The following is a 12,259-nucleotide window of genomic DNA, read 5'->3' on the forward strand; positions in this document are numbered from 1 at the left end:
AGCATTCTCAGTGTCCACCCATCCGAGGCAGGACGCTGTGCTGTGTGCTGTGACCATCCACACCATTCCTTACGCCTGACGTATGAGCCAGCTTAGCTAAAGTCCCATGAGATCTGCAGAGTATTTGGGATTCTGGGAATGACTTGGGTTCCGTCAGTCTCCTTGATGCCAAATATGTCAGTAAGAGTACCTTTAGTGAGTAGTCAAAACCTAAAAATGAACTTTCCATACCACAGGATTAGAAAAATCAGATTTTTATTTTAAAATATTTTCAAAGTTTAATGCCATAGTGGAACAACTGAAGGAGAGTTGAACCAAATTCTCAAGGAATTAGAGAAGCATCTGCCAATGCAAGCAGGTCTGCATAAAGACACATGGTTTATAAATGAGCACAACAGAAGGTACCCTGGCCAAAGGAACAGGCTGGAGAACAGGAGGAGGAAACAGAGGGCCCTCCAGAGGGACAGGCACCCTGCAGTCACTCAAAGCTGTGGACCCCAATAGGGCCTCCAAAGCCACCTACCCTACTGCACACCTCTTGCCCTCTCTGAACCCGGGGCATGGAGACTGGAGGCTAGTTCACCATCATGTTGGCATAGCCACCCATGACTTGGCACCTCTCATGACCTCTGGCTCAACCCAGCAAGGTTCAGAGAATGGACCTGTTCTCCCTGCCCTTCAGCAAGGACCAGGGAGGGGAGGCGTTGGGGCAAGTAGGATTATTTCCCTGAAAACAGGGAGCTGGTTCCTCAAATAGAATGGGCATCCATCCAGCATGGCGCTGCAGGGAGAATGGAGCCATGAGTTTTACCTGAGACATACATCTTGAGTGAAAGTATCCCCCAAGGCCAGGCTCTGAGCCCGATCCTAGAACCTGGGATGGAGAGACCTCCAGCCTGAGTTTAGGAAGTTATCACCTCCTGTCAGTCCATCCAGTCTTCATTTGGGTTTGTCATAAACAGGACAGTCACACTCCACAATAAATAATTTTCCCCAGGATCCCTGCACCACCACCCCCCACCAGTTAACCTCTCAGGTGTCTGAAGGGGGGAAAAGTGGCTATTTCTGACCCCAGTCATCACCAGTGGCCTTCCTGATACGTCTGGCCTCCTCACTGAGGCCTTTCCAGCACCTCCAAAGACACTGTCTTAGCAGATCAGAGCCCCAGGAGAGTTTTAAGGCACAGAAGTTTTGTAGCGTTAAGGAGACCCTGTGAGAGGAGGAGTCGTCTCTATGGCAAAGCCACCATGTCCATTCTTCTGTCTGCTACCTCTCTTGCTTCCAAAGGCATCAGACAGACCCCCTTGGCCTGGTCCCAGCAGTCACAGGCCCACCTTGGACACTTCCATCTTACTCATGGAGAACAGCGCCCAAGGTGTGGAGGGCCCTCCTGCAGGTGACATAGTGGGCTCTGCCCTGTGGCTGGCCCAAGGCACCATCAAGCCCATCAGGCTGCCATTGGCCACACCCAAAGTCCAGGCAGTGAAGCAGGGAGTACAAAGCAAGACCTCAAATCAAAGCCACTACCCTTCCCATCCCCCACTTCCCACATGGGGCACCTTGGAAATGTCTGAGCACACGAGGGGAAGATCGAGTACCTGGTCTGTGACCACAGCGATCAAAAAGCTCCGCTCCACCTGTCTCACCAGGAAACAGCAACTGAGGACACAGAGCGCTGGACCTCTGTTCTCCACAGCCACTGCCGTCATCCCCTGCTGCAAGTCGTGTGCTCCCAGACTGAGCCAGCCTCCTCAAGAGGGGTCAGAACAGAGCCTCTGCACAGAGCATGAACAGGCCCCCAGCTAGAATCCTGGCCACAGACCCTCCTCTCCTCATTCAGAGCTCACCTCACTGCCTCCAGTTTGCCCTGCATGGGCCCCTGGCCACCTGCAGAGAAACCCTTTGGGCCCCAGAACAGGAACTCTGGGGGGGTGCAAGTGAGTGCACAGTTTGCTGGGAGAGAGTGGAGCCCACGCTGCCAATTTGGGCTCCGGCCGCTGTCCCACCACTGGAATGAGCCATGTGCTTGGTATCAGCGCATGACCTTTGTCCCTTGCAGTGGCCCCAAATGTTCTACCTCTGTGTCAGAACTGTTTCCAAGGAGCGAGTTAAAAAATTATTTTTCACATAAGTGGCTGCTAAAGCTTAGTGTACAGAACTCCTTGTCTGTTTCCAGAGACTTGGCTTTCCATCTGAGTCCCAAATTTGTAGGAGTTTTATAAACAGGTACTTCAGACCACTCATTTAAGGAGGGAGAAGAGCTGTGGGGAGGAGAAGGGTTCTGCAGTATTTTCTTTCTGACTCGATCTCAGCACAGCGGCAGCACAAACCAAGGGCATCGGTGGTGGCACCTTAGCACCCAGAGCATTCCTCTTGGAGGATTGGGGTCAAAGGCCAAGTGGCTGTTACCTGCATACAGAAGAGACAGCACACAGGTCAGACAAAGGGCCTAGAAGGCAGGCAGACAGACAAGTCAGTGGGTCCGCCAACAAGGGCGGGTCAGGGTGGGGTCTGTACGCCCTGCATACCCTGTTGACGGCCAACAAACCAGCTCAAGGGCAAGGCCAAGACCAGTCAGACCAGCAAGGAGCCTGGCCATGGGTGCTGGCTCCTGTCCTTCACCCTCAATCCCAGAAGCATAAGAAAGAGAAGGGGCATCACCTGTGCCCAGGGACCGAGCCGCCCCAATTCAGGGAACATAACTGCTGTTCTAGCTGGGAGATGCGGAATGCCAGGTAGGATGAAGACATGACCAAGAAGCAGATCCTGGAGAAAGAGGGGTAGGGAGGAGGTGAGTCTCTCTCCTAGAAAGGGGGCATTTTTACAGGATCACCAAACATAGGAGTGGAACTAAGCTAGTTCCTGCAGCCGGAGGAATTAAAGAACACTTTGCCCACAGCTTCGTTCAGACCTGGGCCTCTTTCTTCCCAGAGGCCACAAGGGGGTCCTGAGACTCGTCCCCATGGAAGTGTCCCTGAAGCCCAGCAAGAATTGTGGGTCCTTCAGCAGAGCCCACCTTCCCTCTAACCAGCCACCGTGGTCCCATACCCCCTCTGTGAGGCCACAAAAATTACCCCCTCAGGTGATAGCCTTTCCCCGAGGCAAGTGCTGAGGTTGACAGCCGATACCCAGCCGGCAGACCCAGAGGAAGGTGCCGAGATAAGGCGAGGGAATCCAGAGGCTGCTGGCTGTTCATAAAACATCCCACCAAGCTCACTGCTCTACTAGCTCTTAGGCCGAATGACAGACAAGCCTGGGGTCCCAGAAAACACCCCAGTGGTGGGCAGTGGGAAGACCATGGCCCTCCCCTGGTCTATCTGACAGGCCTCTCAGACTTTGCCAGACCCTCTCCCACCCCAATCCTTTGCAACTTTTTCTTTCTTCAATAGTTTCATGTTTTGCCCCTTCCCCACAGCCTTAACCCTAAATTACAGGTTTGAAGGAATAAAAACCGGAGATACTTTCTCTTGCTCCGGAAGGGGCTGCTGCATGCCCACCCCTGCCACCCAGGAGCTTGCAGCTGACTCAGAACCTTCTCCCTCACTCTGGACACCGACTTCCCCACACACCAAGCCTCCGGCTTTAAACACCCAGACACCCAGGCAGGTCAGGTCAAGTATGTACCCACACCCGCCACTCTCCAGTCACCTACAGCACAAAGAAGACCTTCAGGAGCCGGTAATCCCAGAGCCTGAGCTCCCCGTTGCTCGTGGGCCCCTCCTCCAGCTTCTCCTCCTCACAGTCGGAGATCTCTGCAATAGGACAGCATTCAGCATCTTTCTGGGGCAGAAGGCAAGCCCCCAGCCCACTCCCAACCCCTGTTCTCTGAAGCCAATTGAGCTCTTGGCTTTCCCTTATGGATTTGCAGAAAGAAAGAAACTGCCCTGAGAAGCCCTCCTGGCTGTGATGACCTCTTTTCACAGAAGTGGGAGGACGGAAAACCTTGTCTTTGCGAGCAGTAGCCATGGACAAGCACGCTGAACTCACCAGACCCCGGAGGCTTCTTGGAGGGGAAGAAGCTGTCCGTGGATTCCATGGAGGCCCGAGAGATACAAGGGATGCTGTCTGGGAGGGACAGGGACCTGGAGGCAGGGCACACTTTCCTCCACTTCATCTCGGGGATGAGGGCTTCCTGCAGAGGAGGCAGGAGATACTGTCTCACCTTGGCCCTTGAGACCTCACTTGCCCTAAGGATCCACACTAGGTTTATCAAAGCCTTTCCGGATATTATCAGTATGGATGCCTAGCGAGCATGAAAGCAGATACCCAGAAGCAGGGAAACCACAGCCACAGCAATCACATTTCTCATCTGCTCCCTTGCTGTAACCAGCCGCTCTTCCAGGGGACAGTGTCTTTGAAGACTGCTAGTGTACAACCAGGACATGAGGCAACCCAGGGGCGTGCTCAGATCAGCTGAGTCCAGGAGGGGCAAAAGAATTTGGACGGGCACAAACTCGCACTCGCTATCTTAGATGGAATAAGTTGTGCTTCCTGCTAATCTGGGCTCTGAGTACATCACTGCCCTTGGCAGGGGCATGTAAGGTCCCCATCAATAAAAATGGGAACATTGCCTTCCATCCCCTGCATGGCATTGTGCATATCACATGCTTGGCTAAACACTTAATAGTTACAGACAGAGACTTCAGAACACCCTGGAGTCACTGCTATCCTCTCACCCCAACCCCTACCCTAGAAACTTTACTTACCCAGGATCCCAGGAACAAAAGAAAGGGCCGGGACCTCGGCAAATCTACAGCCTGCCTGTGTTCTAGAATGATAGCCTTCAGAGCTCTATCTCAGGGACATCAGCCCTTTGAAGGCCCTCCTGACTCCACTAAAGGAAAGAGGATGGGTTGCTGGCCCTGTACCTACGAATGTGTGGGGGTCCAACCAGGGCCAAGTTCCAGAGGCTGGGCATGTGTTCTGCTCAGAACGTCAACACAATGTGCCCAGGACTCTGCATGGCGTGGAGGGTGGTGGGTCTTGGGGACACTCTGACACAGCATGCCACTGCTCTTGAGCTGATGCCCTAGTTCTGCACTGTGGGCCCCGCTCCAGGAGGCTCTGAGCTCTCAAAGCCACAGGCAACCTCAGGCCAGCATCTTCTGCTCCCAGCCTTAGTTCTCACCAGAGACTTGCACTCAGGTTCCTCTGGAAATTCTCTTACACACAGACTCTTCTTGCTTGAAGGCTGGCGACAGAAGGGAACAGGGGTTACCTGTCCATCACGGAGCAGCCAGAGTCAGACATGGGGAGGGACGAACACTCTCCAAGAGAGCTTTACCTCCAAATGAGCCCTTTGGATCAGATGGAGTCTAAAGTGTTTGCGGGGAGGATCCCTAGTTAATGCTGAAGCAGAGGGCAAATCCAAGGGGATGCACTCCCCCACATGCTGCCCTCCCCCTTCCTCAGCACAGGCCAGAGAGAGCTGAAGTGGCCACACGCTCCTGTCTGTCTGCACCGAGGAGCACAAGTGAGGGCTGCACACGGGACACGCAGCGGCCCGATGGCCTCAGAGAGACAAGCTCCCCAGCATAGATACCCGGTCCAAGGACTGCCTCTGACTCACTGAGCCTGAGCCTGTTACTCCCTCTCTCTGCCCCGGTTCCCTGTGCCCAAGAGATGGGCCGACCTCCCCCAACACCCACGTCCCAAGGCCTCACTCCAGGCCTGAGCAATCTCCCGGGCCCCAGCCCTGCCCCAGGCTCCGTACCTGTAGGTGGGTGCAGACCCTTCTCAGCATGTCGTATACACTGTCCCGGGAGAGCAGGGACACAAAGACATACTGGAATACAGAAAACAGAAAGGGCGAGGTACATAAAGACTTGGAAGAGTGCCAGGCTCAAGCTGTGGACTCCTGGGGCTGGGATGGGGAGATAGACAAGGGAGCGCTGGCCCAGAAATTTACTGACCTTCTGGCTGGTGTTGGTGGTGATGGCCAGGCCATTGGGAAGGAGCCGTGCCATCTTGTGTTTTTTGATCATTTGCACAGACACTACGGGAATGACCACCTGATGAGGGGAGAGGCAGGCTTCTCTCAGGACTCACCCCCGAGGACACAGTCCCCCTGCTTCCTGCTTAGGGCCCCAGCCATACCTGGCAGTGAGCCAAGCATGAGCACCATGGACAAGTCTGGCCCAGAGGGGAGAATATCTGAACCTCCCACCTCCTCGTGTGGGCTCCCTTCCAGTTATCTCCCACCCTAAGGCAGCACACTCCACTCTAGGTTCTTACTCCATCATCTAAGAGGCACGGGTGGTTGCCCTGGTGAATCCCATACTCCAGTAAGAGTTCCCTGAGCCACCCCACCTGGCCACTTTATGACCCCGAAAGTGTGACAACCCACTCGGTTTCTGAAGGCATTTAGGAGGCACCCCATAGGTAGAGTAACTCGGCAGTGAACTCTTCAGGCTGCTCAGGCCAGATGTGGAGTCTCAATCGGGCCGGGTTTGGAAGGGGTGGGGCTACTGCCCTGACGCGGGGTAGAACGCCTCGCAGTGAGAGGCCTCACCAAGCGCCAGAGTGCAGAGGGACAGGTCTGACTTGAGGTGTGCCCACAGGCCGGGGGCTTCTCTTCCCCGGGCTGAGGCCTTACCACTTATTACTACCTTGATATCCTTGCCGAAGAGGCTGGCATGGAAGCAGAGCCAGTTGGGGGAGATGTAGAGCCGGCCCTGGAGAAGCAGGTCCCTCTGGAGGGCACAGGAGCACACTGGGAGGTCACACGAATGAGACCGCCGTGAGCGAGGCCCGGCCGGGAGCCCCAGGGCCTGGGCCCTCCCACTCAGAGGAGTCCAGAGTCCAGCCTCGGGGGCTCTCCTCCTCAGTCCCCTCCTCAATCCCAGGCCCCAACCACCCATTCCCTCAGCACCCTCGCATCCTTTCCTGAGAATCCTGACCACCCCTAGTAGTCATGTATGGATGAGAGAGTTAGACTACAAAGAAAGCTGAGCCCCAAAGAACTGGTGCTTTTGAACTGTGGTGTTGGAGAAGACTCTTGAGAGTCCCTTGGACTGTAAGGAGATTCAGCCAGTCCATCCTAAAGGAAATCAGTCCTGGGTATTCATTGGAAGGACTGACGTTGATGCTGAAACCAATATTTTGGCCACCTGATGCGAAGAGCTGACTCATTTGAAAAGACCCTGATGCTGGGAAAGATTGAGGGCAGGAGGAGAAGGGGACGACAGAGGATGAGATGGTTGGATGGCATCACCAACTCAATGGACATGGGTTTGGGTGGACTCTGGGAGTTGGTGATGGCAGGGAGGCCTGGCGTGCTGCAGTTCATGGGGTCACAAAGAGTCGGACATGACTGAGCAACTGAACTGAACTACTCTGCCCGCCCCTCCAGACTGCTAGATCCTTCCTCTTCCTCCACCCATGCCCCCAAAGGTCTGCCGGGTTTCTGCACTGTCCCCCCAAGCTGGATGTTCACCCCCATAGGCAGAACCTCTTGCTCTGCTCTTCCCTGGAGAGAGGGCCTTGATCGTGCAAATGTTCTGACACTCCCTGAGAGGTCAGAGCAGGAAAGAACAGTCACTGAGAAGAGCAGAACAGAAACGAGATTTGGAAGCCCTGACATTCAAGAAAATCTTCACAATTCAACTTCATGTCTCAAATCAGCCCAATCTTCTCACACTTCTGAAGAAAAAAAGACCAACCACTTCAAAGGGCAGCCAGTTCCCATGGCTGAACTTGTGCCTGGAGGTTCCAGGGGGAGAGGCCCCCTCTCCCAGGGAGGCAGCTCACCTTTGAGAACCACTTCCTCCAAGGGAATGTCCTTAAACAGCTTGTGGTACTGCTGGTTGTATTTACTCCGTAGCGTCTGCAAAACACAGGAGCTGGGTCTGAGAAGTCCCAGGAGATCATACCACCAGAGGGCCCTGCTCCAGCCACCAGGAAATAAGGCCACAGGGCGTGGGGGGCCTCCGGGGTCTTAGCCGTGAAGCAGCAGTTGAGCAGCCAGTGGGTGAGGAGGGCTGACTTCGGAGCACAGCTTGTTTCCTGGGGACATGGAGTCTTAAGAGGCAGCCTATGACGGGAAGGGGACACGACACCCACCCAGAAGGGGACATCCCCCAGGTTTCCTGGTGACAGGCCTCTGGCCACAGAGCCGACAGTCACCAAGGCAGCCCAGGACCCCCACCCCGGCAGGTAGTAAGAAGTTGGCCTCCACACACTTACCCCTTCTCGGCTACACTTCTTTACATCTTCACCCTTCAAGCCTTCTGGCCAGGACAGACTGCAAAGGAGACACGCCATTGCAGGGGCAAGGAGCCTCGAGTTTCCCCCTCGCCCCCCGCCCCACGCATCCTTGGCGCCAGTTCTGCCCTGGCCTCAAGTCACCAGCTTGGGGCAGAGACTGGAGACCGGGGCTCATCTCCAGGGGCCACAGCAAAGTGGGGAGCACAGCGAGCGCAGAGCTCGCCCTGGGCAGGGGCACTGCTGCTACAGGGAGGGCTCAGCTGTGCGCAGCCACCCCCAGCCCCAGAAGGTATAGGCAACCTGAGCCTCACCTCCCAGGGATGCTTAGAGCCGACCACCCCGGGGGTCAAAAACCCCCTCCCGTTTCTCTGCCCGAGGGACAAGCTGAGGAGCAGGCCCAGGATGAATGAGCAGGAGGCCAGGGATGGGGCCCAGTATGGGGAGTGAGTGGGGTGGAGGCGTCAGACTCACTGCCCTGGGGCCTGGCCATGGGCCATGATCCCGGCAGGACTGCCCTCCCCGCAGCCGCCTCCCTGGGCAGACTCGCCTGACCTGACGGAGGCTACCAAAGCTGCGGGGTGGAGGAGAAGCTGCTGAAACACAAACCTTTGCCCTGTCCAGGTTGGCCTGGGGACAGGTGGGCAGAGAGGAGGATGGTAACCCGAGAAGCCTAGACTCCGCTAAGTCCCAGCGCCCTGGGCTAGGCCTGGGGGTGGGAGGAAGAGGCCCCGGGCAGCCTATGCCCAAACTGACCCCATGACGCAGCCTTAAGGTCCCCCTTCTTACAGGTCACCTCCCAAGGGCTGCCCACCTCCAATCAGACGTATGTCTGGCAGGGAAATGGGCCTCACCTGGTGTCTTGGGCTCTCTGGACCCCGCCTAGCTTCCCGGTGCTCTTCTTCAGAGAAGCCGTCTTCCCACGCATCTGTTGGTTGCTGAGGAGAAGCGGGCCCTCATCAGGAAGGTGGGGTCTCGGGGGACACCCTTTCTGGCCAGCTCCACCATGCCCAGCGTGGCTGCCTCTGCCCCCCACCCAACACCCGCCCTGCTATTCCAGGGGAGGCTGGAGATGCCACAGTCTGGAGGCGACACCCCAGGCAGGCATTCGAAGCGGCTGAGAGAAGCCTCGCTCACCGGCCTTCCTGGAAGCCTGAAGTCCAGTTTATGCCTGGGTCGGAAGGAGAATCAGCCTCCCAGGGAGCTGCCAGCCCCACTCTTAAGAAGGCAGCTGGGAGGGAGGCCCCTGAGACTTGCTCACACCTGAAAGCAAAAGTTTCAGAGCGCCCAGAAAGTATTACCATAAAGCGTCCCAGCTTCTGGGAAAGGACTCGAGCCCAGGAGGCCTTATCAAGGCTGGGCAGCTGAAGCGGCGCAGGTGCGTGTGTGGACGTCAGCCCACAGGTGAGTGTGGGCTGAGGGGCGGGGCTGCCCCACACCTGGAAGCGGCCTCGACGCCTTCACGCTGTCAGGGTAGCTCGTCCCTGAGAGCCAACCATCTCAAAAATGTCCCATAGAGAGGGCCCGGCACAGGGCAGACAGGTGGTCACCAGGCAGGCGGGGCTCCCAAAGGCATGCCTCCACCAAACAGCTCCAGAGCCTAGGATTCACCCTTTCCTGCTCCTCCCGAGCAGAAACACTAGGAATCAATAAAGCCTGAGCAGGAAAACTAGCTGAGTGAGCCCAGGGGTGATGGGAAGAGAGGGTGGCCAAGGAGGGCAATGTGGTGGCCGCGAATAGGTAACGGGGTCTGTGCACTGGTCTCTCAGCAGGTAAGGAGCTAGAACCTGCAGATCCCAGCGCTCCCTCCCTCTCAGCTGTGTAACCAGGTAATGTCAAAGCTCTCTTCAAGAACAGAGTTATCGCCTCAGCCGAGACCTGCCAAGACCCTTCCAGGTTATTAACCTGACCCCCTCCCACCCTACCATTGTGCAGACAGGAAACTGAGAGGCCCGCCGAGGGGCAGGCTGTACCAGTGCCGCATAGCAAGGACCCACCAAATGGGCCAACCATGTGGGCTGGTGACCTCTGTCCTCAACCGTATGGAGAATTTTGGTGCACATATCAGGTATTTCCTAATCTTGCAAAGTGACAGGTTGACTCCTAAAGCTAGGGCTTCCCAGGTGGCTCAGCAGTAAAGAATCTGCCCACAATGCAGGAGACTCGAGACATGGGTTCATCCCTGGGTTGGGAAGACCCCCTGGAAGAGAAAATGGCAACCCATTCCAGTATTCTTGTCTGGAAAATCCCATGGACAGAGGATCCTGGTGGGCTACAGCCCATGGAGTCGCAAAGAGTCAGACACAACTGAGCATGCATGCGTGCTCCTAAAGCTAACTTCTGGATTTATTTGGGTCCATCACTACACATTTCACAGAGACACCCCTCCAAACCTTCGGCTTTTTAAGCTTATTATAGAAAATACAAGAAATATAAAATATATAAAGTATGATGATCAAAAATCACGCATAAGGGACTTCCCTGGTAGTCCAGTGGTTAAGAATCTGCCTTGCAATGCAAGGGATACCAGTTGGTCAGGGAACTAAGATCCCACATGCGGAAGGGAAACTAAGCCTGCGTGCCACAATGAAAGAGCCCAAATGCCACAACTGCGACCCGACACAGCCAAAAATACATAAATTAAAACAGTTCTTAAGAATCACCCATAAGAAAGAAATTCCCAGGAATTCCCTGGTGGTCCAGTGGTTAGGACTCTGTACTCTCACTTTGAAGGGGGAACTAAGATCCTACACACTACAGGGCAGGGCCAAAAATAAAAAAAAATTCTCCCCCAAATCACACAAAGAAAATATTTATTCATAAATATATAATTTGTGTAAGTGGGATTATATATCACATAACTTGTATGCCCTGGTTTTGTTGCTTAACATGATTTCATGAGACATTCGTTCCTCGGATAGATTCTCAGAAGTAAAATTAGTGGATGGAGAATGAGCATCTCTAAGGATCTTTTAGACCCAGTTCCAAAATGCCTTCCAGATGCTATACTGATGATGAGCACAGCCTTCAGCACTATATGAGGGTGCCCACTGCCCTACATCCAGGCCCTACATTGGCTATTATCTTTTTCTCACCTTGCAAAGTTGATAAGTGAAAATATATTATTTTCATTTCTATTTCTGCTCACTGATAGGTTCAACATTTTTTGCCAAATACATTTTGACCACTGGTATTTCATCTGTGAAGTGTCTAAAGTATCTTCATGTCTTTCTTATTGATTTGTCTACCTTCTTTGTTGAGAAGATTCATCCTTGGTTTATCATTTTTGCAAATATTTCCCCTATTTGCCTTTTAGCTCTGTGGTATTGCTGCTATATTTGTGTTTAATTTTTGTATGGCAGATTCCAGCCCTCTCTTTCATCTCTCTTTTCCTTTCTCGCTTTGAGCGCTTCGATAGGAGAGGCCCCCGAGGCAAGTGTGCACAAGTCAAACAAGCCTTCACGAGCTTGAACCTGCAGCCCAGGAACCCTCTGGGCCTCCAGGGAAGAGAAGAAAGATGTGGGCTCCACTCTAAGGAACACATTCCGGCCCGGACAACTGAGGATAAACCAGGACTCCAAGAGGAAGGAGGAGGAGCTGGGCCATGGTTTCAGAGGCAGGAAGCCTGTCCCTCACGTACTAGAAAGTATGATTCAAGTTGTCAGGGCTGCAGGGGCTCAGATGACGCACAGAGTCAAAGTTACAGCCGGATTCCCAGAGAAAAGGAAGCTGAGCCTCACCAACTGGGTGGGACTGCAGTCCTGCTTGGCTTCCTCACCTAACCCTGCATGGATAATCAAGCCTTTGCCTGGATTCTAAACTAACTAACTCATCCTTAGGTTCAAAGACCTCAGGAAGGGGCGCCTTCCCTGGGCCCTCCCCAGCCTAGTGATGAGCCCTGCTGCAGGCTCTCACTGCCCCGAACCTCAGGCTCCTCTCAGACACTTGTGGGTGAGCTCTAACCGCCCATCTCCAGGGGCTCCAGGACACTTCTGCCATCACCGCAGTCTCTGAACCTAGGGCAACACCAGTGTGCAGCTCACATGTGTGACATGTG

General features: G+C 54.5%; 1 protein-coding gene across 1 annotated transcript in view; it reads right to left on the reverse strand.

The window, feature by feature from the left end:
• Positions 1 to 238: 238 nt before the first annotated feature.
• The window catches only part of GRAMD2A (GRAM domain containing 2A), a 34,029-nt gene continuing 22,008 nt past the window's right edge, over positions 239 to 12,259 (reverse strand). The window contains exons 2-12 of the mRNA XM_065941684.1: positions 9,057 to 9,140; positions 8,185 to 8,242; positions 7,750 to 7,825; positions 6,609 to 6,712; positions 5,913 to 6,011; positions 5,714 to 5,785; positions 5,129 to 5,191; positions 3,988 to 4,132; positions 3,653 to 3,752; positions 2,662 to 2,766; positions 239 to 2,409 (exon numbers count right to left, since the gene is read on the reverse strand). Of these exons, the coding sequence (XP_065797756.1) occupies positions 2,406 to 2,409; positions 2,662 to 2,766; positions 3,653 to 3,752; positions 3,988 to 4,132; positions 5,129 to 5,191; positions 5,714 to 5,785; positions 5,913 to 6,011; positions 6,609 to 6,712; positions 7,750 to 7,825; positions 8,185 to 8,242; positions 9,057 to 9,140 (910 nt within the window). The 3' untranslated portion in view covers positions 239 to 2,405. The remainder of the gene's footprint in view (positions 2,410 to 2,661; positions 2,767 to 3,652; positions 3,753 to 3,987; positions 4,133 to 5,128; positions 5,192 to 5,713; positions 5,786 to 5,912; positions 6,012 to 6,608; positions 6,713 to 7,749; positions 7,826 to 8,184; positions 8,243 to 9,056; positions 9,141 to 12,259) is intronic.

Source organism: Muntiacus reevesi, chromosome 7 (genome assembly GCF_963930625.1).
Source record: "Muntiacus reevesi chromosome 7, mMunRee1.1, whole genome shotgun sequence".
NCBI lineage: Eukaryota > Metazoa > Chordata > Mammalia > Artiodactyla > Cervidae > Muntiacus > Muntiacus reevesi.